The sequence below is a fragment of the Podarcis pityusensis genome (assembly GCF_964106645.2).
Source record: "Podarcis pityusensis genome assembly, chromosome: 1".
Classification (NCBI taxonomy): domain Eukaryota; kingdom Metazoa; phylum Chordata; class Lepidosauria; order Squamata; family Lacertidae; genus Podarcis; species Podarcis pityusensis.
The window spans coordinates 82,885,230-82,913,200 of record NC_138028.1 but is presented as its reverse complement, the minus strand read 5'-3'; the positions used below and the strand labels follow the sequence as shown (position 1 = coordinate 82,913,200).

Genomic DNA, 27,971 nt, shown 5'->3' with positions numbered 1-27,971 from the left:
GGAGGAGCAATTCACAATGCAGCTGTCGGAGAGAGTTGGTTGAGTTCCTGTACTGTCCGTTCTGTGCCATTTTGTTTCTTCTGCTGTTGCTTGTCCAGGTCCTCTGAGGTAGAGAATCCAGTGGAATTGCAGTACAGTAGTAACCTGCCTTGGCCACCAAGCCCTTAAGAAAGCTCACTCTCTGTGAGGCCTGAACACAAAGACACTTCAAAAAGGAGCAGGGAGGGGCTTTCTGTGTTTGGGTCTAACAAAACAAGACAGGGCAGCTTGTGAGTTCAGAAGTCTTCCCTATAACACAATCATATATATCTAAAATGTTAGAAATCCTGGCTTTCTGCCAGTGGGAACAAATGCGTGCAGTGAAGAAGAGATTGTCCTGTCCTCCAGTACAAAGGAAGTATGGGATTGGCAGAGTGCAGGCACTCTCCCTGCCTCCTTTGAGATCTACAGAGAAATGCCTTAATATCAAAGGACTGGTAGTTATGGGGCTCTTGCCATTATCTCTCTTCCCCTTTTGCTTTGTGGTAGTACCACTTGGGCTGAATATACATTTCCTGGAGAGGTGAGCAGCCACTGATCTTTTTTATAGTCCAGGCTTTGGGAGGGAGAAGCTCGTGAACAAAGTGAAGGTTTCTTGTGGCAAAGGAGATGGATCCTATATAGCTTAGCCCTCATGCTTTTGCAGTGGTTCCTTTGGGGTGGTGGGGAGGGACAAATTGGCGGGTAGTGGGGTGTCACCTAAGCTCCACCTGAGTGGAGTAAATAGACTGAACCATTGAAAACTCATTGACTCCTTTTCTGCACCTGTATGGACTGAGACCAAAAATGTTTCTGGCCAGCCTAGTGGATGACTCGGTGGGAACATGAAACCCTTTCAGAAAAGTAGCACGTAAACACATGTGAGTACTCTGTAAAGCTCATGGCCGCCTTTTGAGGAAGCAAAGTTCAGCACTCTGGTACCTGAGTTGCAGACTGCTTGCTTGCACTCTGGGGTGGGGCAGTGTGCTAGGCTGAGCACATGCTGAGGGGAATTTCCCTCACCTCCATTTTAAAGAGAAGCATGACTTCTCAAAGGCCAGCAGTAAATCGATGGTAGAAAGGCAGCTGCAGCTCCCACCTTAAGAGAAGGTCATAATAAACTTTAACTTCCTGAGCTAAGGAACTTTTTAGGACTATATTGTAGTGGACAGTGTTGCATGTGAATAAGGTAGTTCTGTGTTACTTAGCCAAAAGGTCCCCTGGTTATAAAATCCATAAGAAGTGTCATCTGTTAGCTATATCTGTAGTCAAGAACTGCATGCTTAATCTCTGCTTGAGATACCTTGCAAGGCTGTTGTGATTATAATAAAATGGAATAACCCCAAATGTGCCATCTAGAGCTCCTTTCAGAAAGGGTGGGATGCAGCATGATAAACATGGTGCTGCCATAAAGGGCCACAATCTGAAGATTGTGGGGAAGCTGTGACCTTCCAGTTACTGCTGGAGTACAATTTCCATCATCCCTGGGCATTTGCTGGTCTGGCTGGGTCTGGTGGGAATCTTGAGTCCCATCAACATTTGAAGGGTCACTGGTTCCCCATCCCTGATAAAAGGAGCATCAGCCTTGTGCATCTTGGATTTTAGCTGCACTACTGGTTTTGCACACCTTGTGTTACTCTCATCAAGCCTATAGTAATCTGGAATGGGCTGGGGACAGGCTTCTGTGCTTAGCAAGCAAGGTTGAAAATTTGAGAGAGGACAGTGATGCAAGGCAGAACAAATGTGTCTTGACAGCTCAGTGGTAAAGTGGGGGACAGGGTTGAACAGGAACAGGCAATAGTAGCGGAACTTGCCATACCACACTTGGTTCCTCTCCTCATATTGGCTCTAGATGGGGATATTCTATATTTATATCTGCATATAGTGCTCCTAACTTTCATTTTTGAGAAGTGGCAGACCTGGCTGGGATGGCTTCTGCAGTTTTTCATTTGCTTAAATCTCGAAGTGGGCTTAAGTGAGGAAGTGGCAAGCTTGGAAATCTTGCAGCTGCTGAGTTTTGGGTGTGCGGCTAGTTGCATGGTAGAAAGATCTCATCCACAATGATGTTTGTTGTTTCTGAAATGCTGGCAAAGGGCCTGGGTGGACTTCTACTTATTTTTATACTTGTCCTTGAATCTGAAATTTGCCAAGCTAATTATTTATACATGTGGAAAGCAAGTGTCCCTTTGATAAAATGACTTGCAAACTGTCTGTAAATGGAAAAGGAGAGTGTATTGAAAGTCTGCAGGTTAAAATGGCTTCCCCCCCACATGAATTGAACAGTGTTATCTGTGCAGCTGCTGATATCAGTAGTTGGAAGGCCAGATAGGTTTAATGAGTTACTGTGATATTGTTGCCAGCAGGAGCAGTGGGTAGTAGGAGCAGGGTGGGTTGGACTGGCAAACAGGGAGAATGGAGTGAATGGTTCATGATTCTGTAACATGAACTGTGTGAACTTGGCTGTCTTTGTTCTTGCCATAGGATTTTGCAATTGAAGCAGTTGCTTCCACATAGCTCAAAACTGAGTTTGTCTTAATAGCTTGTAAGAATGTTTGGTTGGGAGATCATCCTCTTCTAGGTTCTACTTTAGGTAGAAGGGAAGGTTAAGTGGTGTAGAGTGGTGGTTTTATTCGTAAGTGTTCTGCCTGATGAAAGACGGTAGTTAATGAATGGTCTTCAGATTCAAAAGAATTTGGAAACCCTTTGCTTCTTATAAATACACCCACTGACTGCTGTTAGTCTTATCTGGATATCTGTATACTAAAACTGGAGATCTGGAGCTGAAATCCTATAATGTCATGGAGGTCATTAAGGGATGGTGACAATACCAGTGATGCTTGCACATTCCTCCATGATGAAGTAGGACTTGCTAGGGTGTTGGCTAATCAAGGGGCTTCTGAGTTGCTTTTAGAGCTATTCTGGGTTTAGTGACAGGAGGGGAGCTTGCGGAATAGATCTGGTGGTTGCCATTACCTGAGTCATCAAAGCATGAGCCACAGCTGTCTGACTTAGGGAAGTACAAACCATGGTGGCTTTACCCTCTAGTAGTGTTTCCTATTTTGTGGGCTGTATGCAACCACAAGAACTAAGAAGAAGAAAGTGGGCAGGACATTCAGAAAGCATCGGGTGAATTATGGAAGAGAGCCTGCTTGCATTCATGCCTTGTTATCCTTAACTTCCATTTATTTGTTTCTTGGGTGTCTTATGTCCCCCTTCTCCGTCTGGTCAAAATTGTAACTTGCATGCTCCTTCAGATACACTTCTGCTGTCCCCACATCCCTGTTAGCTCTTTGGCTGTGTGAGAAATGGGGATGGCCATAAAATGCATAAGAAATACCTTTTATCAGCCAAACCTGTAGTTAAGAATTGCATACTTATCTCTTTTGTAAAAGCACACTTGAAGATTTTTGAAATTTTATTTTTACCTAATTGTCCTGCTCTGCAACATATTCTGACAGGCTGGCACATGTTAGTTCCGTTGCAAAATCTCTCAACTGTCATTCTCAAGTGAGACTTTAGCTCATCCATGTAGTTGACTTGGACTTTGGACATTCTGGGTGGGGAACAGAGGACAGTGGGAGTCTTGTGGATATTGTATTCCCAGTATGGACTTGTAAGTGCTGCCTTCTGGCTTCACTTCTTATAGCTGGAACTCTGAGACAGGTCTGGGGAGACAAGACAAGTGGAATGGTGATGCTGGGAGGAACAAACCACTACTGACAGCGAGACCATTAGTTCTCCCTCTTGATTTTCCTGAAACCTAGTTTCAGGGCAAATGTAGGGAAGGTGCATGTGATGTTATGGAAACAGACTCGCTCAAACTGACTTTGTAACACTGGGATGATTCTGCTGATGGTGTATATTGCCATCAGAAAGCCAATCTCCTGGCCTTTCTCTTAGCTGCAGCCTTGGCTGTTCTTGTGGCTAAGTAGAAGCAAGTCCTCGTGACACACCCTTCTGCAGTTCTTCAACTTACAGCTACTGCCAGCACCCACAATCTCCAAACACAGCCAAACACAGAGTGTGGCTTGCCAGACAGTTCTGCTGCTGCTGCATTCTCCACAAGTAAAAACAAAAGCCCTAACAACCTATAGAACACAGGGTCAGAGCCTGTGGCCCTTCAGATGTTGTTGGATTCCCATCAACCCCAGTCAGCACAGCCAATGGTTGGGGATGATGAGAGTTGTGGTTTTGCAACTGGTGGGCCTCTCCTGCTGTGAAATATGCCCGTGCTACGCTTTCCGATGCTGTGTTTGATTGGCCGATGGCTAACCCTTTGTGACTGGTTGGATTCCAATGTTGTCATAGACTTTTAAGGTTTGGTTCTGACCCCATGACATACGGATTAAGAGCCGATTCATGCATAAAAATATAACGTGTGCAATACACACATCTGGAAAGTGCAGAAAGGCTGAGTGGAGCACCAGGGTTGGCAGCAGCTCCCTGTCAGGTGGCAAAGCTGGGTTTGCTGGCCTATAATGGGTGAAACAGCCCAAGAACCAAGGTGGCAGAAAACATGATTGTGCCCATCTTCTTTATAGAGATTACTGTCATTTACCACAAAGAGGGCAAAAGTTGATACCATTACCTTTGGGGGGGGCTGGGGGGTTTCTGTCTTTTTTTACATACAGGATTTTTACAGTGACCAGCAAGCTAAACTGAATAGGGTCTCTTGCTTCCCCACCCCCCTTCTCCTCCCCTCCCACCCTTCCAAATTCCTGCTGGAGGGAAACTCTTGCTTAATATACCCAGAGACCAGCCGTATTGCAACATTAGTGAGTTGCAGGCCTTGGAAATATTTTCAAATCAGCAACCCCCTACTCCTCCCATGGTTGAAACCAGCCTCCTTTAATGGAAGGGCAATTCGGCACAGTCCTGTCTGCATGTTAATCGGCACGCCCCTTTCCCTGCCCTCTAGAGTAGTACATACATTTTTTCTGAACATGTTGTTGCATGCACTGCTGCCACTGCCTTGCTTACGAATCAAGCAAGCTGGCTTTGTCTAGGTGATGGAGAAGCCTGTGCTACTTGCTTCTATTTGGCCTGAATGTCTTGTTTGAGCCACTCCCGTCCAGAAGAGTTGAAATGATTTGCTTTGATAATCCATCTGTTTTCTACCCACCTCCTTTGATTTCCCCCCTCCTATGTCTGCTTGTCCAGGGGTTCCCAAACTGGCCCGCAAGCTTCATTCAACTAGCCAGCAGCATGGTTCTGTGAAGAGCACTTACCATTTGAATTCTATGGAACTGAACTTGTAATGCAATAAAATATAATGTAAGAGATAAAAATACAGTTTTGAAAATGGTACAGCACCACGAGCTCTACAATTGCTGCAACAGGCATAAGAAAAATAAATAAATAAATAAATAAATAAATAAATAAATAAATAAATAGAAGTGGTCTGCCAGGACCTTTAGCAATTTTCAGGTGATCTGTGGGGGAAAATGTGTGGGACCCACTGTGCTAGTTGTCATTGCCCTTTACTTGTTGATGCCCTCCTTGAATGGGCCTATCAGTCATTGGCACACAGGAAATGTCACATCAGATTTCTTCAGCATTGAGTAATGTGTCTGGGTATGAGAGGGTGCCTGGCTAACTCACAACTGTTATCTGTAGTAGCTGTGAAATTAACACAGCTGATTTCTCATAATGTCATAAGCAGCTTCTAGGTATTATACATCTGAGTCATCTATAGGAGGGGAGTTCCGAAAATGTTCTCACTGTTAGGAACCTTTAGTGCATTGGTGTCCCAATCTAAGGAAGGCATATCGCCATATATAGTGTCTGTCACTTGCCAGGTAGTAGGATTGAGGTTTAATGTGCTCAAGTCAAGGAGTAACTTAATAGGTGTGCCTGTGGTCTAGGTGTGAGTGACAACATTCTGGTGTTTAGCTAGTGAGGTGTGGGGAGGAGGTAAAATGAATATGTTTAAAGAGGGAACATTAGGAGGTAAATGCTCAGCTTTGTGTCCCTGGTTGGCAGGAGGAACGGAGAGTATGAGTTAGTCTGGAGTTGTTAAAGGAGGCAGCTGCTCCACAGCTGTAAAAGAAAAGCATAGATTAGGAATCCTTTGGGGAATAAGTCTGGGTGTCAGTGCCATGCTGCCTCAGAATCGTCCTGCACCCTTGCTCCTTTCAGGCAAGGCAAAATTTAGTGTTCACTAGGCAAACTTGCCTTCTCTTTCCTGCAAGTTTCTAAACACAATGTCATTTCCTGTCTGACCAGGAAATCCTTGTTTGCTTCCTTCCTTTCTGCCTGAACAACAAAAGGACTTGCTTTGAAAGCTTTTTGCATGACGTTGATGTTTCCTCCCACTTCCCCACCAACTAAATGAGTGGCTCTATGTCTCTTTAGTTTTAAGCCACCTAATTTCAACTGTAGCTAGTTTTTTATTTTGCTGGGCTTTGTGTATCTGGGTTGGGCCAAGACTAGTATGCGAAATTTGCAGTGGGATGCAGATGCACAGGGTGTTGTGTATGTGTATGAGGGATTCAAGGGATGCATAATCCTTTCTCCTGCTCAAAATGCTGCAACGGATATGTCTCCAAAACATCACCAGTGCTGTAATGAACACCTATTTCTGTACTGAACTGAGGACTGAGTGACTTAATCCGCTAGGCAGGGGGATTCCTGTGAAATGCGTGTCTTGCATCGGTGACATGTCCTCTAGCTTGATCCTTCAGATTTAATAAATAGCCGGATTTTTCTGACCTGGAAAAGTGAAATTGTCGCCCCTGCCCCCACCCCACAGGAGGCCTCCCATCAAAGCCTGAGAACAGAATTAAATCAAATACTTAAAGCTTGTGAAGAGTGGCCATGCTATATAGTGAGATTACATTTTTATTCCCTAAAATTGTTCAGTGCCTGCTAGGTGGAAGGTAATGCGTCTCTTTGTCCTGTGCCCCCCACAGAGTAAAGAAAAGATTTCTGTCCTGAGAAATGGATGCTTCTATTAGTAGCTGTGTGTAGGTGTTACTGCAAAGGCCAGCCTCTTTTTTTTCCTTTGGGAGAGAGTGCGCCGTGTCTGCAAGACTTTTGTCAACAACAGCAACAACAACAGCAGAGTGGGATGATGGCAGTAACAGGGGCAGTGCTGCAGATCATATCTACTCTAGCTAACAGTTTTGAGTGCCTGAATATGAAATTGCCCAGAGCCCACACCCACAGCAGTTTGGCGTCATGCAACATTTGATCCTGCTCTTGTGCAGCCGTGTGGCATGTACCAAAAGAACAGACCTGCAGCACTTGTTATTCCAGATCTGTGCCCACACTCTTCCTGTTTGCTAGCCAAACTTACCAGGTTGTTTGCAGGTTGTTGTACATTGCTTTGATCTTGCATACAGGTTGGAGAAAGAGGAAATGGCCTGAGACACAGGGGCTTTTTTGAGTTGTGCTCTGGGGGTTAGTTGGGGCCTGAGTTAGACTGAATGCTGTGTGTCTTTGATCACCCCTAGGACAATATGCAGCACCTTCATGATAGGGGTATGCCCTGCCCCTGTGCCATGTAAGTGGGGAGGGGCCATAGCTCAGTGGTAGAGCACATGCTTTGCATGCAGAAAACCCTAGGTTCAACCCCTGGCACACACACCTCCAGTTTAGTTAAAAGATCAGGTAGCAGGTGATGGAAGGCATCTCTGCCTGAGATGCTGAAGAGCTGCTGTCAGCAATAGTGTACCAGTATTAGGCTTGATGGGCAAATAGTCAGACCTGGTAAAGAGCAGCTTCTTATGTTGCTCTCTCACAGTGATCCAGTCTATGAGAGTAGGGACGTTACAAGGTGGGGCTTGTGAAATAAAGAAAGGAGAAGATGACTCAAGCATCACTGTTAGGGCTGTGTATTCTGCCTGGGCTTGGAGCTTGTTTTAACAATCCAAGTCCTGTGCGGAAAAGGTGAATACAATGGCTAGTGCAAAGTCTACGAGGGACCCAGAAAACCCTTCCTCCAATCACTGGAAATCCTAGTCAACAACAGTCTTGTTTTGCAAGCTTTCACAAAGCGCCCCCCCATGCTTTCATACTTACCTCCACAACTATTTCTTTAATTGAAAGCTGAAATTTTCAAGAAGATGGATTCGGTATCTCATTGTGGCATGCACACGTTAACCATGTGTATTTTTAGGGGGCACCGGGTTCTGAGACCAGGAAACTCACATTCTGCCATCAGAATTGGGTTGATGATGATCTACTTTTTCTACATTTTTCCTTTAGAGTCCCAATCTACAAGATGGAGACTTTCAAACTGACATTTGGGAAGAAACAGCTGACAGAGCACAGAGCATTGAAAGGATGTGAGGGTTTTGTGTGTAGATTTGTTAAAAGCTTTTTTCAAACAGTACAGTAAAGGACTAACTCGGAACTATTGGAAGCCCGCATAGACCCCCCCAACATTTCCAGATAAGATTGTTGCAGTTCTCAAGGCTTTCTGTGTAACTATTACGACTGAAGAAATTATTAGCTCTGAGGAATTCCCGAATGGAAAAGATGCAGGCTCCTGCAGAAAGGGTTTTCTCAAAAGTTAAGCTGTCCCTTAATGTAGCTTACATCTTCAGATCAGTTACTAGCTTGATTTATTTTTGCAGTCAACATTCATTGTCTCCTTTCCTTCCTGAGATGTAGCTTAGCCAGCTGATGACACAGTTCCTAGTGCAACCATTTTCAGGGTTTTGCAGGGCACTGAAGGAGGCATTTCCTTCATGCAGTGCCTTGGTTGAGACCAAGCCTCCACAACTCCACAAGTGCCCTGCTGGGTCAGACCAAAGGCCCATCCAGTCCAACATCCTGTTCTCACAGTGGCCAGTCAGATGGAGGCCTGTGGGGAAACCTGCAATTAGGGCCTGAGCATAACAGCATTCTTCCCCACTTGTGATTCCCAGCAAATGGTATTCAGAGGCATCCTGCCCCCGACACTGGAGGCAGTCATAGCTGCAGTTGCTAGTAGCCACTGGTCCTCCACAAAAAAAAATTCATCTTGGCTGTTGCTGGAAATTGTGGGGCTGCATTTCTGGGCTATGAAAATGGACCTATGCCATGTATCTTGAATTTCTCTGAGGCAGCCGCAAACATTTGGGCACCTGAGACCAAACACCTTTCTTCACTTGGTTGTCGCTCTGTTCAGGCACCAGCTAGCTGGTCCTTTAAGGGCTGAATGTCAGGTTTGCTGAGAGAGCTCGTGCTTGTGCCCCATGGGTAAAAGCATGCTTGCGATGCAGAGTTTGAGGCATGGCAGCCAGCCTGCATAAGTATATGTTTGTTTTAAGCTCCCTTGTGTACATAGGCATTTGGCCTAAGAATTATCTTCTGTTGTGCTAGGTGCAGGGAGGATAGCAGTTTTGGGGTTTCAGACGCTGCTTTTGTAGCTGGAACTGGGACACCAGGGCAGGCGGCCTTTTGTTGGGGGTGCCAGGAGCACAGTCGGCAGCTGCTCCCATCTCAAACATGCAGAGTTTCCTGCAAAGTTGGTACTGGCTGCTTTGGCAGAAACTCTCCATATAGTGTTGTGATGCTCTGTGCCTTAGGCCAAACTAGCCTCTGGCTGAGGTGAAAGAGGGAGGAAGAAAAGAAGCTTTTATCTCCAAAGTTAATGCAGAAAGCCTAGGTAGGTGTGCTAGCTACCTTTCCCTCCTTGGCATGAAAAGAGCATGCAAAATTTAGTCAGCTGGGCGTTGGCCATCGGACCGCTCCCTAGGGGCTGCTTCCTGCAGACAGTATCCAGGGCAGGCTATGATTCCTCCTGGCGAATGTTGCTGTCTGCAGAGGACTTTGCTCCTGTGCAGCTGATAGGCAGGGCCTTATCTCGAAGAACGCCAAGATTCTATTTGCCGTAAGGCTGTAATTGAAAACTAGCTGGCTTTTCTCCCTGAATGTTTTTTGAAGCAGAGTAGTGCTGGAATGGAACACCTGCAAATGAGTTTTTGAGGTACCTTTATAACAAAGGGACTGTTTTGATCCCACCGAGGATCACGCATGCGAGCCTCGAAGTGATTGTACAGGGAATCTTGACTGGTTTGTTGACGTGGAATGTTATCACCACGTTGCTTTGTGCTTTTATAGGTAATGCTGAGCCAGGAGTTGCCGTATGGCTGGTTGCGGCGTTCTTGTAGCAAAATGGCCAACTTGGTAATTACCAGTTCTTCTCCTCCTCCCTCTCTCCTTCCACATTCTCCCCTACATCCTTGAAGCTTCAGCCCCTTTGAGCCAAGCGGCCGCCTCTTCAGTCAAATCCTGCCTTGGCTTTGGCAGGGTGGGTGGGGGTTGGGGTGGGGAAGGAGGAGGGAGCCAGGAAGGGTTGTTTTTCCTCTAACATGATAAGGAGCACTGCTGGGTAAAGTGGGAGCTCTTGCTCCTGATTGGTGGCCAGGCTGCCCTGGAATGCTCTGGCCCGTTTCCCAGAATCCAGTACTCTGTGTTTGTTTGTTTCTGAGCCTGAGGTTTGGTGCTACTGTGACAGGAAATGGGGAAGCTGGAGGGGAGGTGGTGGTTGGGGGGGGGGCGCGTAGAGAAGGGAGATGTCTGTGTATGTGCCTGTGAAATCCCTTTGTCCCCAGAGCTCAGCTGCAAATTCCCACAGAGGGGGAAAAGTGGCCTTTTGTGTTGCAAAAGATTTTTCAACTCCCAACTTGCAAAGCTCCTGTGCTTGGAGGCTGGGAGCGTTGAATTCTTCCTGACTGACTGCCTCATCCATAGATCTGTCCCCTCCCTCTCAGGGGGAGGAAAATAGAACTTGTATGAGATGAGATATCTTGGTTGGTGTGTTTTTTCTGTGGCTGTGTATACGTAAATTAAATTATGGGAGCTCCCAGTGCACGTTGGACACAGCCAGTGTGTACAACGCTTGGTTCTTCTGGTAGTTGCATGCATCTGTCACAGATATGTATCCTACCAGTGCTGCTGATAAATACTAGTAATAATCTGATTTAAGGCAGCAGTGAAGCACTCCTAGCTCAGATATACGCAGTCATTCCTGTACCACCTTCAGGTATAGAAATGCCACTCCCCAATCAGCCACAGTTACATTGATGACTAGACTAGTGTGGTGCTTGGTTTAGGTTTTTCAAGTTAACAAGTACCCAAAGGCCCAATGAATAGTTGTACTTGCGCAAGCATTTTCTATAGTTTTAGCAGCTGTGGGGCTGTATACTTTGTGAACCGTAATTAATCCACTGATCCTAGGTGTCTTTGAGGGAGTACATTCCCTCCTCTCCATGATGAACCATAACCCCAAATTTCCAACTTTCCGGATTTTTATTATTTATGCCCTAGCCCCTGTATAATCCAAAACATTGGACAAAAGGTGAGAGCATTATACTGTCCATTCCCTTTGCAAGAAACTTGCCTGGTCCTGCCTTTGAAGTGGTGTTTTGCTAATGAATGATGTCATAGCAGTGACTGACATTTAGGAAAGCAAGGCAGAAAGAAGTCTAGAATGATTCACCCATTATCTGGAGAAGGAACTTCCTGGTTCATTTCTAAGCTCTTTTCATCTTCCTTTGTGGAAAAGTGATTGGCGGACAGAAAATAATTTGGAAATGCAGACTAGTATAACTTTGATAGGTCAGAAATGTGTCTGTACGAAAAGTAGCAGCAAAGACAGGAGCTGATCTTGACCATATTTAATAAACCTAAAATGATTAATGTTGGAAAACATTTTTAAAAAAATATTCTCCAAGTACAGGTAAAGTTTATCATTATTGTACCCGCACTGTGGGGGGTATGGATATGCTGCTTAAAGAATGTGGGTTATACTCACCCTGCAAAGTAGCCCAGAGTTATAGCCATTCTAGGGGGGGAGTGAGCAAGCCTGCAGCGCAGACTCCCAGTGGTCAGTCTTCTGGCATGTTGCCTCTCCTCCCACCCCAAAGGAGATGCACAGTGTGTGTGTGTGTGTGTGTGTGTGCGCGCGCACACACACACACACACACACACAAAATGAAGTTGTTTGTAGCACTAGTGAAATGAAAGGATGGAGCAGGTGAAGGGAGCCAGGAAAACAACTAAGGGTTTTGTCAGTGAGTAGTCTGGGAACAAAGCCAACCTGCTGAGAAAGAGGCATACACCTGGCGTATGAGTTTGGTGCCTAGACCTCCCTGCATAACACTAGAACTTGTGGACATCCAATGAAGCTGAATGTTGGAAGATTCAGGACAGAAACAAAGCAAACACTTCCTCATGCAGCACATGGTTAAATTATGGAACCTGCTCCCACAGGAGGCGGTGGTGGCCATTGGCGTGGATGGCTTTAAAAGAGGATGGATGAGGCAAATCCATTGAGGATAAGACTAGCAGTGACTACCAGCCACAATGGCTATGTTCTGCCCCCATTGTCAGAAGGACTATGCCTCTGAGTACCAGTGGCAAGGGATCACAGGTGGCCAGAGTGATGGTGTGCTCAGGTCCAGCTTGCATGTGGGCATCTGACTGGCCACTGTGAGAACAAGATGCTGGACTAGATGGGCCATAGGGCTGGTCCAGCATGCTCCCATTGCGTGCTTCTGTTCTTATGCTGCTTTGTCACCAGAAATGGGTGGTCTCTGGTGCTATGTTTGTGTGCACTTTTCCCTTTACCCCCGGGATCAGTCCTTGTGGATCCACCCATACCACTAATGTCCTGACTTCACTAATTAGATGGGCAGGTGTTGCTTGGCTGGCTCCAAAATGTGTGATCTTGGTGGCCTCAAGAGTTATTGTGCTGTCTTAATTGTGACCTGTCTGTAGTCTCCATGCCTCCTCATTGCAGCCTCTTAGCCAGTTATCCTGCTAGCAGCTAGCCCATGACTAGTCATTCCACACTGGTGCATGTTGACAGTGGTCCTCTGTAACTTACCTGTTGAACACAGGTTCAACAGGTATTCTTGGCTATCTGGGACTGTGGATACAAGCTGTTCAGAAATGGGGAGCGGACACCTCACTTTTCCTACATCTTTCTAGTTCATAGATTCATGGCGTTTACCAGTGAGGCAACCCTCAAACAGGGACGCACAAAACCCTCCTTTGACTGCCCAGAAGGACAGCTGCCCTGCAGTCAGATTGCTGGCATACCACTGGAACAATCCCTTCCCTCTGTTCTGCTGCCGACTCGGCACCAGTTCCTTTCCTGTTGTGTGTATGCTCCATACTCCCTCCCCTCCTCCCTCCACCTCAGAACTGCTGCTCCCTTCCTGTCAGATGTGGGGTGTAACCTTGGTCTGAGCAGGCCAGGGCTCATGTTTCTTGGTGTGTGCTTCGCTGTTGCTTCATGGAGTTGGACTCTTCTGCTCCTCCAGCCCATCCCAAAAACTGTGTTGTAGCTGGTTTTGTACATTTTCCCCAAGTTAACTTGAACTTCCAGAAAAGGGAAAGGAGCCAGCTCCTGTTACAGACATGGATCCGCACTGAAACCACAAGGGGGTTGTCGGTTTGAGCCCCACGTTGGGTAAAATATACCTACACTGCAGGGGGTTGGTTGGACTAGATGACTCCTGTGGTCCCAACTCTATGATTCTATAGGTCTTAGAGTTTTGATCTCTCATTTGATCTCTGTTTATGCCCCACACTCAGCTAATCCTAAAGCTAGTTCCCCCCCCCTTTGTTTAACTGCTGCTTTCCCATGCATAAAATGTATTTATCCTCATTATGGAATTGTGTTTCGAACTGTCCTTGAGGCATGTCGGAGCCTTGAGTTGATGGATTTACTCCCTTCCCTCCCGCTTGATCTCATGTCTTCCGCTCATTCTCTTGAGGGGCCTCCAAAGTCAGCCCTTCCTTTCCACACCCTTATCACTGCTTTCCTATCTGCCTCTCCTGGAGCTGCTTAGCTTTCCCCTTATATGGCCAGGTGAGGCAATGGTGAGTATAAGCCTGGGACACTAGAGTCCTGATTAGTTAGGCATGTAATCTACATCCCTGGAGGAGTTGCAGGGGGCGGCTGTGTGTAGGGATAGGGAGCCAGGTGAGTCTCTTGAAGTGAGATCAAATCAACTAGTTAAACCAGTCTTGTGTGTGTGACACATGTTGGGGGTGAAGCTCTGCCTTTCTGCCCTGGGCCAGTTCTAATTGGTGAGGGACGCGCCCTAAGTGCAGCCAGCCCAAGCTTTGTTGCAAAAGTCTAGCTGGCGGAGGGGAGGGGGGTGGAAGAAACTCAGGCCGCCTTTGGAAAGGGACTATGCCTGCCTGTAAGGGTGTACGGTGTCCTTTGCATTCTTCATGAACAAGGAACTTGCTTGCGCAGGGAGTGGCAACTGTTCAAAGTCCATGCTGAGTAATGAACAAAGCTATCGCATGGGGCTTTTGCTGTACGCTTGGCAAAGGCATCTGCCTTTCCAGTAAAAGCAAAACATTCTCGGCGTAGGAGCAGGGAGAGCAAATCCCAGAATGAGAAACAGGTGAACGAAACACAGACCTGGAGCTTTTGCCCTCTGTTTTGAAATCCTCCAGTTTGCAAAAAAAATGTCAAGGCGGTCACTAAAACCCCAGTCTTGTTACAGTTTTCCCCTGGCCTCTCTTTTTGAATGCTGTATTACAAGCAAAGTGTGTGAGTGTTTCGCTTCCTTCCTGGCCACTGGACTACTTGCCAAGTGGAACAGATGCTGCTGTTAACTTAAATGCTATCAGGATCCAAAGGTACGCTGCTGTAAAGCTCTCACCCACCAAGGAAAAGGTGTCTGGGGCATATAAATTCAAGTGCATGGAAGCTATGCACAACCAGTACCTTTTCCTTCTGCTAATTTAGGGAAGGGGGCATCCTGACCCCTTGACCATTGGGTGTCATTCTCAACCCATACCTGCACAAGTTAGAGTTTATCAAGCTTCCTGATTCCCACCCCACATTGATGTCCATCCTTCTCTCTCTTAAGGGTTATAACTATGGCTGCTGATTAAATTCGTGGTTAAAAGATTCACCCAGCCCCACCTGTATCCAAGGTATAGGCACATGCCAGCAAGTCCATGGCGTGCCTGCTCCTGATCACGTGCAGAATCTCTGTTGTCCTGCTAGAGCAATTTTATAGCCTTGTGACTTTGGATAGAGTCATGTTTCTAACTCTGGCAGAAATGTGAGAGGGGGCTGAGGACGTCCAGCATCTGGCAGCATCTAGTCCTGTGACTGTAATTCATTTTAACCGTTTTAACTTTAGATTGTGGAAACCCCTCCCTGGGACCTGGCGTGGTGGTGGTAGTAGTGATATTAAAAATACTGATAGGCAGAGCTAACGTACTGGCCGACACCTCTGCCCTGTGCCTCTGGCAGTGTGCAGTGACAAGGTGCTGTGAGGTGAAAGGTCATGGATGCATGGAGAATTGACGACATGGGTTAGAGGGAGCTCAGCAGTGCAGGAAGGAGCTAAGATGCTAACTAGAAGTTGACCTTCAAGCTAGGAAAAACTTTAACAAAGAAGTGGGTCTTGAGAAGGGTCCATGTGTCAAAGCAAAGGGGTTCAGTGAATAAAAAGAGGAAGGCTATTGGAAGAGTAAGGGGCATTTGGGACATGTGGGGCAACACATCCAAGTTTGGCAATGACTAAGGTGGCTGGCGTTCATACTTCCCATTTTCAGGTCTACGGCTTTTTTAAAAGTAAAAGCATAAAGAAGTCTTATGAAGAACATGATTGAAAGTGGAGAAAGAAGAAAAATGGAGGTGTGTTTTTCAACAATGCTTACCAGGAAAGAGTTTGTTTAGTCTTCTTGCAACTTCTTCCCTCTTCCACTTGTGTGTGTGTGTGTTACTATGTTGCAGGGGAAGCACTGTAGTTCAATAGCTGAGCACATTCCTTACATGCAGAAGTTCCAGGTCCAGTTGTTGGCATCTCCAGATAGAGTTGAGCAAAGCCCCTTCCTGAAACCCTGGCCTGGAGAGCTTGGTTCCAGTCAATGTAAGCCAGTAGCGTTCAAGATGATGTTGAACACCTCGTTCCCATCAGCCCCAGGCAGCATGGCCAAGATCAGGGATGATGGAAGTTGTAGTCCCAACAACATCCAGAGGGCCATAGGTTCCTCACCACTGATGGAGACAATACTGAGCTAGATTGACCAATGGCTTGACTTGATTTAAAACCACTTCCTGTGTTCTGTCTTGTGTGCACAAGAACTTGGGAGGAAAGTCGCGAAGTGCTACTGAATGATGTGCTTCCTGAATGTGTCCATTTATGCATGATCAGAGTGTGGTTTTGGATTCCTACCCATAACTGGTGATGGTGAGCTGCTAGCCATACTTCTATCCCCCTTTTTAATTCAGGATCTTTTGGGATCTCTTCCTGACTTCATTCTCTTTCCTCACAATTTATTTTCAATGGTGGTTTCAGAAATGGTTACCGTATTTTTCGCTCTATAAGACGCACCAGACCACAAGACGACCTAGTTTTTGGAGGAGGAAAACAAGAAAAAAAATATTCTGAATCTCAGAAGCCAGAACAGCAAGAGGGGTCACTGCGCAGTGAAAGCAGTGATCCCTCTTGCTGTTCTGACTTCTGGGATAGCTGCACAGCCTGCATTAGCTCCATAAGACGCGCACACATTTCCCCTTACTTTTTAGGAGGGAAAAAGTGAGTCTTATAGAGCAAAAAATACGGTATTTTGAAAAATCAAATACTTCTACTTGGGGAATTACTAGAAAGTAAAGCTTCTTCACTTTGTTGCCGGGGTTGAGCAAGCTCTTCCTGTTAGTTTCTGTCTTTGGAACTGGGGAGACATTGAGAGTTCCGCTGGTTGAGGATAATGGAAGTTGTATTTCAAAAACATGGAATGCCCCAGGTTGGCAAAGGTTGATGTAGAGAGCTGTTAGCCCACAAAAGCTGAATATGGCAAAATAGAGTTACTTAATGCCTGTAAAACAGTTATTTAATGCCCGTATATGGGGGGTGTTCTGCAGTTGTTTTGAAGACAGGGGACTCCTGTTGTCTTGGACGAGTGTCATGTTTTAAGTACAGTATCAAGTTATAGGAGGGGCTGGAGAAGGTGTGCAGGGATTGCTGACAATTATCAAACACGTCACCATCTGGGAAGATTATTTTATTACAATTTTGGATTGTTCTCTTGAAGCAGTTTATATTCCCCCATTCTCTCTGTATCTTTCTATATGTGATGGGGTTGTGTGTGTGTGTATAACATAACAGATAAAACAACTGCATATAAACACAGTTTAAACAACAACAATTATAATTATAATTACAAAAACAGTTTAAAACTGCCGCATACAGCAAAACAATTCTAATCCAGGACAGATACTAACTGGGATAAAGACTTTGGTATGCTTGTTGAAAGATAATAATCTGAGGAATGTGTTCTGAAGTAGAAAGCTGCAAGAAAGTCTATATTTTAGCAACCTTTTAGCAGTTGAAAGCAGAACCAGCTTATCTTATATATATGCATCTGGCTTAATTATTTTGTTCCAGTGCTGTTTCTTTTGGATACAAACATTTTGGGACCAAATTGTGGTGCCTCTTTAAATGTCTGTTGCATGTGCTAACCTCCCACTGCTTCCTCTCTTTTCCCTCCTCCAGTTAAGATACATCCTTTCATTAAGAGGGCAGTGTTAGGCCTAAGTTTTTGAAATGATTAGGGTTACGCCTTTGGAGCTTTATTTAAGCTGAATCTATGGCCATCCAGATGTTGTGCCTGCATCAGCCCTGGCCAGTAGTCAGGGATGATGAGAGTTATCCTGCTTGGATAAACAGGCCTGGAATGGCAAATATAATTAGAGACGTAGGAAACTGTTTTGTACTGAGTCAGGCCAATAGTTCATCTAGCTCAGTATTGTCAACACTGGCTGGCAGCAACTGCCTGGGATTTCAGGCAGGGATCTCTGCCTGCCCTAACTTGAACCTGGGACCTTCTGCAAGTAAAGCAGATGCTCTACCACTGAGCTATGGCTCTGTCTCAGCTGACTTGCAGCGGCAACATTTATATGCTGCCCATGTGGCTGGGTTGCACCAGCCACTCTGGGCGGCTTCCAACAAATTATAAAGCCACAGTAAAATAATCAAACGTTAAACACTTCCCTATCCACGGCTACCTTCAGATGTCTTCTAAAAGTCATCTGACGGGAGGGTGTTCCACTGGTTGGGTGCAACTGAGAAGGCCCTCAGAGCTGGAGCTCAGTGTTCCCGCTGAATGATTGGGGTGGAGACACCTCCCTAAGGCCTTGCATACCTGAAGTAGTAAGAAAATGCTGGTTGATAGTTTGCTTTCTGGGTTGTGAGGCACTTGGGAACTCTACTACTGTGTGTTCATAGCTGTATCAGCATCCATGAGTGTTAGGTAAAAGGTAAAGGACCCCGGATGGTTAAGTCCAGTCAAAGGTGACTATGGGGTGTGGTGCTCATCTCGCTTTTGGGCCAAGGGAGCCGGTGTTTGTCCACAGACAACTTTCCAGGTCATGTGGCCAGCATGACTAAACCGCTTCTGGGGCAACGGAACCCCGTGACGGATGTCAGAGCACATGGAAATGCCGTTTACCTTCCCACTGCCTGTTTATCTACTTGCAATGACGTGCTTTCAGATTGCTAGGTTTTGTATGCCTTTTAGGTGGTGGTAGGGAACTCTCCCGCTTTCTAATGGGTTCTAGGACAAGTAACTGCCTTGCATGCTATGTTAGTTATCCCAATTACACTGGAGCACAAAATACCTGTTCAGGTAAGTGCGCTTAACCTGGCCACTTTTTAAGCTGGCAGTTTCAGCAGTGAAAAGGCAACCATAGGTGCAATGATTTTCATTGAGTCCCAATCTAGATTGGAGTATGTTCTGGATCAAGCCTTCCTCCTGCTGCTCCCCCCCCCCAATAAAAATAAAAATAAAACTGACCATACTTAAGTGCATTTGTTTTAAAGAGGTGACTTGATGTATATTCCGGCACTTGGGCAATAGATTTGGAAAGTGGAGGGAAGGACCTAGGGAAAACATAAACCTGCCTTTTGATAGTGTGGCTTACTACTTTTAGGGGACAGGGAGCATGTATCAAGTTGCTCTTCCTGTGTTATTGTTTATATGTGGGTGGTTTGAAAAGTACTTGCATGGGGGCAACTCCTCCTCTGGAACTGGCTCATCTCCCAAGGCAAGTTTCTTCTCCAAGGTAGCTGCAGTCCTTACATGGATTTAGGAACTGCAACAACTAGCTTTTCCAGTTCTCCCACAAGCAGGTAGGATGCCAAAAGAGCTCCTAGAGCACCTATTAGGAATGGTTAGTTAATGAGTTGTTCTAAATCGTCACAAAATATCTAATATCGGTTGTGCTTCTTGTTGTGCCAGATAGCCACAGTTAAGCTCTAGAAATCAGATCAGGGCTTCTTGAGCAGCAATTTACATTTATTTACATGCGGCCCATAATAAGAGAGTGAACTAGCCCAGGAAATGTCTAGAGCCGATCCCATTTGGGAAGGATGTAGTAGGAAGGCTTCTGAGTTTGCTCAGATTTCATCTTGGCTTGCATGCATTTTGTTCATTAGCCTGTGTGGAGGAAGTGAGGGCGGTATGTTGTGCCTCCTTGCAAATGGAGCCCACAGAAATGTTTAACTTTGGGCATTGGCCTCTGCAGGATGCATGAGTTCACAGAAATCCTACCTGTGTACACATGCCGTATGTGTTTTGCTAGGGCTCATAGCAGGGCAGGGGGGGGGCGTGCATTTATGGGTAGGAGAGGCAGCAATAAGTATTCATGTTTGCATTTGCCTTTAATGCAATGTCTGCAGCTGTTCATAGTTTCCAACTACAACTTGAACTGTATTTAGAGATCTAGAAAGTAAGTAGTCCAGCTTGGGGGTTGCATGGCTTTTAACTCTTGAAGGTACTAGAAACTTCACATGATCCTCTGGTGTTGTGGGATCAGACTTGTGAATATGCTAGCATGAATGCACTTTGCTGAATTCAGAACATGGCCTTGAGTTGTTGTGTATGAAAGCATCAAAGCAAAAAGGCAAATCCAGAAGTATATATACCAGGCTTCCAGCCCTTGGGGCTTTGGTGAACCAAACCCTGAGAACTTGCAGTTTCTCTTATGTATGGAGCATCTGATCAGAAGTCCATTTGTTACAGTGAACACTTGCCCTTTCAAGCAGCATTATACAAGTTCCAGTCAGCTGAATATCTGGCAGAGCATTATGTGAGGAGAGCGTGTCTGTTGGTGGAAACACTTGTTTTGTCATTTTAAACTGCAATGTCTGCTTTGGGGTGCTTCATTTATTGTCTCTCTGACCAGTCCCATCTCTGATAATTTCAAGATCTCTAATGGTACCTTGCCTTTCAGGCTGCTTTTGGTCCCAGAAGTCCAGTGTAGCATCTAAGTGCGAGTTAGAATGTGAGTTGTCCAGGTGTGTTTGTACTGGGCCATGACAGCCTTGCAAACAACTTTTGCAATTCTTCTGGGTGGGAGAGATAGTCAGGGTGTGGGTGTGTGTATGAGAGAGAGAGAGAGAGAGAGAGAGAGAGAGAGAGAGAGAGATTCAGGCAAGTTTGTGGAGGAGTTCTGTGTCTGTGCAGTAATGGTTGTAATCACAATTACATGTGATGGTTGCAAGCACTGTGTTCCATGTATTAGTGGCAACTTGTTCTGTGGCTAATAGTTTGTGTATTAGTGGCTACAGATGCTCTGTTGAACAAAAAGGCCATCTCTTTCAGATCCTACTTACGGGCGTGTCCGTCTGCCTGGGGTAATAAATGGACCTCTGGAATAGATGGATCTTTGAGCCAGCTGGTCAGTTCTGACATAAATTTCATGTTGACCTTTTGCAGTGCAAGATGAATTTGATGCTTTTCTATCAGTTGAGTGGAAACACAGCAGCAAGCAAGGAGGAATATCTTCTTCCTCACTGTGTTCAAAAGTCTTTGTTACATAGAAAAGCACACACTGGCTAAACAGCTGCGGAGGCAGAGCCACAACCAACCTGGCTTTTGGGGGGACATATGCTCATCCCAGCCAGAAGTGAGGCTTGAGGATCATGGCACATGGGTGTGGTCCTGGAGAATGACACCACACTGCTCTTTCCGAGGCATAGGAATCAGCAGCATGAACTCTGAGTTGGCAAGCATTTTGGCGACTGAAATCTTGGTTTAAGGAGCCATTTGGCACCTAGCTTATATATCCCATTTTCTAATACTGCCCTGAACACTTGATAATGCTGTATAAATATATTTTGCATTAAACAGGCAGGGGAAACATCATGTATGATTTGTCAAGAGCGAGATAAAAAGGGGGAAGGAGCTAAGGTTCCCTTTCTTAAAGGAATCCTGAGTTTCCAACCTTTTATCAGAGTGTTTGTCAGGTTCTGTAAGGTACATTTATTTGAGTACTAAGGAGAGAACCATGGCCCACATCTGGCTGGTGGAGCAGTGCTCTCCATTCACCAACCCAGATCGCAAAACAAGCAAAATATGCTAGCAGACTTCTTTCTTCCTAGCACAGAGTATGCCAGACCCTAGGCAGAATGTGTTTGCTTGTTGAATTCACACACGGTTGCTGTCTAGACACAGGGAAAGTAGGTGTTATTACTTAACTTAACACAGTGCTCACTGCACTTCCATGGGCCAAATCCCTAGCATCAATATTGGGTAATGCAGTTTGGCTTATAAAATGGAGCATGGAGAGCCTGATGGAGAGCATGGAGAGCTGCAGACCAAACCATCTGAAGTGCACCAGGTTGTGAAAGGCTGTCAATAAGACATGGTTTCCCTTTTCCTTTTTTTCCCTTCCTCCCTTTATTTAAGAGGCAGCAGTACTTGCTTGGTATACTAAAATTATCTCTCTTGTAGATAATAGCCTAGCTCTCAGAAGGGGTTTCTGCTCAGTGGCTCAGTTCACATGGAACACTAAACCATAACCAGACCCAATTTATAAACTCATTTGTCTGGAGTGAGACAAACCACAAGCCTGGGTTCAGATGTGATGCAATAGCAAGCCATAGCTTGGCTCTGGGTAGCATGTCAGTTGGAGGACAGGGGAAGGAGTGCAGCAGCTATGGTCTCTCCAGGACCTCTCTTGGCTCACATATTCATACTAAGGCATGAACTGGTGAACCAGGTCTGTATGTTTCAGGCTTGAGGTGTTTCTATTTTAAAGTACATTGAGGAGACCCTGGGAATGTCTAGGCATCTCGCTCTTGTGATGAAATAGTGTACAGTGGTACCTCGGGTTACATACGCTTCAGGTTAGACTCTGCTAACCCAGAAATAGTACCTCGGGTTAAGAACTTTGCTTCAGGGTGAGAACAGAAATCGCGCGGCGGCAGCGGGAGGCCCCATTAGCTAAAGTGGTGCTTCAGGTTAAGAACAGTTTCAGGTTAAGAACGGACCTCCGGAACGAATTAAGTATGTAACCAGAGGTACCACTGTATAGTACAATGGTACCTTGGTTCCCGAATGGCTTAGTTGTCAAACAAATTGGCTCCCGAATGCCACAAACCCGGAAGTAAGTGTTCCGGTTTGTGAATGTTTTTCGGAAGCTGCACGTCCGACGCCACTTCTGCTTGAGTGCAGGAAGCTCCTGCAGCCAATCAGAAGCCGTACCTTGGTTTTCGAATGGTTTCGGGAGTCAAACGGACTCCCGGAACAGATTAAGTTCAAGAACCTTGGTACCACTGTAGAGGATATATTTGAATCCAAGCAACCTTTGTGGGGAAAGGGGTAAGACAGCCTCCTCCATCGGATGGCATCTACTGGGACCACTGCTTGCTCCACTTGGGGATGTTGGTTATACAGTGGGATGCTGATGATGTACTTGAAGTGGGCTTGGGACTGCCCAGAAGATTTTCTTTTTCTTTTTTTAATAATATTTGTTATTAAATTTTCAATTTCACTATTTCAAATAAACATTTTACAAACTTCAAAATACCCAGTGACTTCCCTTCTTCTCTTTCCATGGTTCATTTTACATATCATACACCCATGCATATTTTACTATAGCCATTGCCAGAAGATTTTTGACAGCAGCCCTAGAAAGAAAAAATGGGAGCGTTTCTTGGACTCTTCCAGGCCTTGGGTGCATCCTCGCTGCGGAACTGCAGAGAAAGATTATAGGGTGGAGGCCATGGGATGGCAAAGCACTAAACTGTTTAAAGCAAACTAACAATCTCCTCTGGGTCAAAGTCCAACTGGTGCCAAGATGTCTGAACCAAAGTGAAAAAAGTTCAGTTGTCAAATAAGCAATTCCTAGCATGTGACTAAAAATATGACTCAGTGAGAAGTGGTGTGTCCTCTTGTTGTAGCCCAGAGTGTTGTGACACAAGTTCGCATCTAAATTTCTTCTGAAAGCATAACATCTGCGTATTCAGGAACTGTAGCCATTCAGCACAAAACATTTAAGGCTGAATTAATCTAATGGCGATTACACGAACTTGTTCCTCATGTTCTCGCTAACTACATTTCCGTAACTGATGGTCTTCTAGAAAGGCTACCAGTAAATGACTAATGAGGTGCATCTCTTGCCTGCCTGCTTAATTGTAGCATCCAGTTAATGGAGCAACAGTGCTTTTTTGGATTTTAATTTCACATTGGGGCTTGTGCATAGGACTGTTTAGTGGGCAAGAAAGACTTGGGCAAAGATGTGAGTGGAGCTGTTGGATGACTGCAAAATACAGTTTGTGTGTTCCAGATAATGGTCATGGGATTGTGCTGCTTTTCTTTGCACTATTATGAATCTCTCCAAAGAGATCCCCCCTGCCTCAGATTGTCAGTGCCCATGGCCTTGTATGTAAATCATGTCTAGGGCCTGGTATTGTGTGTCACCAGCACCGTGGGAAAGTGGGTTGAGGCGAGATCTGTCTTGGAGGCCAGACTAGTCCAAGCACGCCGTCCCTACCTTGATTTCCCCACCCCCTGGGATTTTTTCTTTTTTTAAAAAAATATACAATTCTGACGTGCTTGGGCAAGGCTTTCCTGAGGTGGGATGTTAAGTGCTGGAGGAAGCTGTTTGCTCTGTATCTACCTTCCGTCAGTCATAGAGTACCAAGATCTTAATACTAGTTGGCCCACTGAGTTGGCAACTTGTGTGCAGAATAGTTCTATTTGTGTTTTCCCAATTTCTGTGTGCCTTGTTAGCTGTCTTCTGGAAGGTTACCTTGTGAGCCAGAAATCTCCTTAAAAATCCTAAACCACATTTATTCCCTGTAATCCAGTTGGGCAAACCTGAGCTTTCTTTTCCATTGTAGCAGTGCTATACCAGTTAATGTGACCATTCCATTTTAAGAAGTGCTTTTGTAAACCACTTGTAATTCCACTTTGGGAGAAATGGTGGAATGGTTCATTATAGTCTTTTCCAACTCCAGCCAGCGAGTTGTAGTCCAAAGTATCTAGAGGGGTGTGGAAGATAGGTACAGTGTTGTTTTTTAAAAAAAAATGAATAAATACTGGTTTGATTATAGATCCTTCTTTACATGCCTCTTGTGCTTTGTTCCTTTTTTATTTTTTAAAATCACACATATATTGAATCCCCTTTCTGCTGTCTCTGCAGCCTTTTCCCTCCTGCTTCCTTGCTGTTGGTGGCTGGGCTGCTTCTTCCATGATTTTCTGCACTTAGACCAAGCTGTGCCTTAGCCAATCAGTTCAGACCGGCCTTCCTTCACAGGTGTGTATGGTGTGAAAAATCAATCTTAAATGTAATTTTGTTCTCTTTCATTATGGGTGGCGGGCTCTATTTTTCTCTTGAACTGACCATTTAAAATTTTTTGAATTTCCTCCCATGGTAAGGAAATCAAAAGCCCCCAGGTAGAGTACAAATGTGGGCATTAACTCCCTCCTGCCTCCCCAATTCCAACCACACTTTTGTGCACGGGTTGCTTTAAAAGTCAAACACAGCTTTATGGATTTATTAAGTAGATTCTGTCTCAAGACATTCCTGTTGGGCCTATGCCAGTGCCCTGTTCTCTAGCACAGTGGCATATGATTTGCAGAACACCTTGCTCCCCTTTCCCATCTTGTTAGTCATGAAACGATTGCTGACAACCACATTAAAGCCTGTAGCTCCACACCTGCGGTTTTCAGCTGATAAAAGGTGGTAAAGGAAACAGCTCTTGGAGGGAAATGGCTTGAAGGAATATCTTGCACTTTGGAGATAGATTTCGCTGTAAAATAAGTTTGAGGGTTTTAAGAAGCTGTACTGCTTCCCAACCCTTTACTGCTTAAATGCCATTCACATATGTAATGCTGCAGCCAAGGAAATGCACGCTGTGTCCTCAAAATACCTTGGACAGATTTAACCAGATAAGACAGAGCTCTGCTGTCTCCATGGTGGTAGCAACGTTCTAGATGTGTATTGTTGATGAGCATTTGACAACCGCATATGGCCAGACATATTATATGTACACATAGATGTATTATATGGAATGTTGCTGTTTCCCATCATGTGTTTGAAAAGGCATTAACACTGGAGCTTTGGAAAAATGAGAGTGAGTTTCATTCTTCTCTGCCCACCTTTCTGGTGCTGGCTCTTGGTATTTTTCTGCCCAATATATAATCACTGTGTTGGTAGGTCACAAAGCAACCGAACTTGGCCTCCCCCAGCTTGGTGCCTTCCAGATGTTTTGGACTACAACTGCCATTAGCCCCAACTAGCATGGCCAACAGTTGGGGTTGATGGGAACTGTAGTCCAAAAACATCTGGAGGGCACCTGGTTGGGGAAGATGGAACTTAACTTCTTGTTCCTAGCTGTGACATGACATTGAGGAATTAAAGGCTATTGCACCCTGACAGGAATGCACAAGAACATAACTGACAGGCAGTTTCCTGTTTAGGAGACAAGGACCTGGGCTCTAGACAGGCCAGTCAGATCTGTAAGTGCTGATGCAGTGGAATTTGGAAATTGCAGCCATATCAAAAGGCCACATGTTAAATATGAGGCGGCTCTTGCGACGACCTCTTCAGGATTAATAGGGCAGTATTGAGGGATCGCTAAGATTTATTTGCAAAAAAATCTATTCTGCCAACATTAAGGAAAAAAGCCATGGCAGTGGGCAGCATAAGATGAGCAGTAAAACTATATTCAAAAAACCAATACAAAATGCATCACAAACCAGAAGATCAGCTTAATACCTCAAATACATAATTGGATCATTTCCCAGGGGAAAGCCTGCATGAGCAGATGAGCTTTTAAGCAGGCTCCTAAATGCCAATACCGTAGGTGCCTGACTGATGTTCATTGGGGGTGCATTCCAAGGGGTTTGTGCCGCCACACTGAACAAGTCCTGGGCTTAGTAGATATGAGACAAATCTTGGGAGCGTGTGGCACTACTGAGAGTGTCACTCCTGAGGATTAACAAATGGTTGCTCTGTGTTTAAAAGCCAGGGCTATTTGGACCAGTCTTGCATTACAGGAAAAACGTTAGTGCTGGAGACATAGACCAAACTCCTGTTCCCTGGCCAGGGTTCCCTCGCCTATGCATTAAAAGGCACACAGAGCTAAGTTTGCACAGGCAACATATACCGGGTAGCTTCTAAATAACCCACAAACTAATCTCCTTTCTCCTGCTTGTTGTTTCCTGCTCAGAGTGGGATTCAACCAAGTGCTTCATGTTAGAAGGGTACACCGTCCACATAACGTGAGGGATTTGTTGGGAGCAAGTGAGCTAAATTGCAGGGGAAGTATAGAAAAGGCCATAGTCAGCCTAGAGGGAAATCATAGCCACCCCCAGTAGGACCACTGGTTAAAATCCTGAGTATTACCATTAAAACTGTCCCTCAAACTTCTGTGGGTGCCAGAAACCTGGGCCTATCCTTCCCAGAATCTGGCCTGCACTTTTGACAAGAGCCTGCAGAAAAGAAGCCATGAAACATAATTTGCCATGGCCACTTCTCTCCTGAAGGAGCACCCTTGTGAATCGAATTTCCTTTTGCACTTGTTTGCCTTGGGGAGGCTAGGAGGGAGAAAATTTGTCGTCTCCTTCTCCTGCTCTGTTGATTTGTGGGAGGGGAAAATGAAGCAAAACTCTGGTCTTTCCCCAAGTTTAATTTTTTTTTAATCAACGCAACAAATTCTCTCTTCTGTGACCTAAATCTTTCTCTTCTTACTTTCTCCCCAACTCTTGTGTGTGAAGTGAGGGGCTCCCTTCTCCCCCCAGCCCCTTTTTCTGTGTGACGTCCGTTCCCTCCAACCCCGTGGCATCTCCCTGCCTTGCACCCGCCCTCCCCCCGTGCGGGGCCTTCACAACCATGGATGACTCGGAAGTGGAGTCGACTGCCAGTATACTTGCCTCCGTCAAAGAGCAGGAGGCGCAGTTTGAGAAGCTGACGCGGGCACTGGAGGAGGAGCGGCGCCATGTCTCTGCACAGCTGGAGCGCGTCCGCGTCTCCCCGCAGGATGCCAGCCAGACCATGGCCAACGGCACCCTCACCCGCCGGCACCAGGTAAAATCACCTCAGGTGAGGTGGGCAAGCAGGATGCTTGTCGGCTTCTGGACTCAAGTGGTGCCTGCTGGAGTGCCGCCTTGGTAGTGTGGCTTCTGTCGGGGATGGTTTGCAGGGCAACTTGGCCCAAGGGCTATGACATTCTGCACTTTGCATAGCTGGGTCTACAGGCCAGTGCCTGTTCAGCAGCTAACCCTAGACAGCAGCTCTGTTTAGGGAGTGGTGTCATGGAGAGGTTGAGCAACCAATGTTGAGTGAGTGGCTAGATTTTGCTTTTACAGTGCCTAGTGTCATACGAAATAAAAACCACCATCCATGTTGAAGTAGAAACTGAAGTGCTTCTCCTTGGGAGACAGACCCTCCTTTATAGGAGTCCACCTCATGGAAAGTGGTGGATTCTCCTTTCATTGGAGGCTTCTAAGCAGAGGTTGGCTGGCCATCTGTCAGGGATTCTTTAGCTGTAATTCCTCCATTGTAGAGGGTTGGACTAGTTAAGCCCCAGGGTCCCTTCCAACTCTGATTCTCTCCTTCCTATTCCCATTTTAACTCCTGAAGACCAGTAGTATATCATACCATACTTAGAAGTCTGGTTCACCGATAACACTAAGCCCAAACACATTGAAGTGTGGATGAATGAGCCTGCAGGTACTCAGAGCAGAAC

General features: G+C 45.6%; 1 protein-coding gene across 10 annotated transcripts in view; it reads left to right on the top strand.

Moving 5' to 3' along the window:
- The window catches only part of CTNND1 (catenin delta 1), a 60,786-nt gene that overhangs the window by 5,976 nt on the left and 26,839 nt on the right, over positions 1 to 27,971 (top strand). For 6 of the 10 annotated variants that reach the window (XM_080994244.1, XM_080994241.1, XM_080994237.1 and 3 more), the window contains exons 2-3: positions 24,422 to 24,535; positions 27,001 to 27,310. The exons of 3 other annotated variants lie outside the window; for them this stretch is intronic. In XM_080994244.1, the coding sequence (XP_080850370.1) occupies positions 27,116 to 27,310 (195 nt within the window). In that variant the 5' untranslated portion in view covers positions 24,422 to 24,535; positions 27,001 to 27,115. The remainder of the gene's footprint in view (positions 1 to 24,421; positions 24,536 to 27,000; positions 27,311 to 27,971) is intronic. One more of the 10 variants, XM_080994240.1, reaches the window with a different exon arrangement.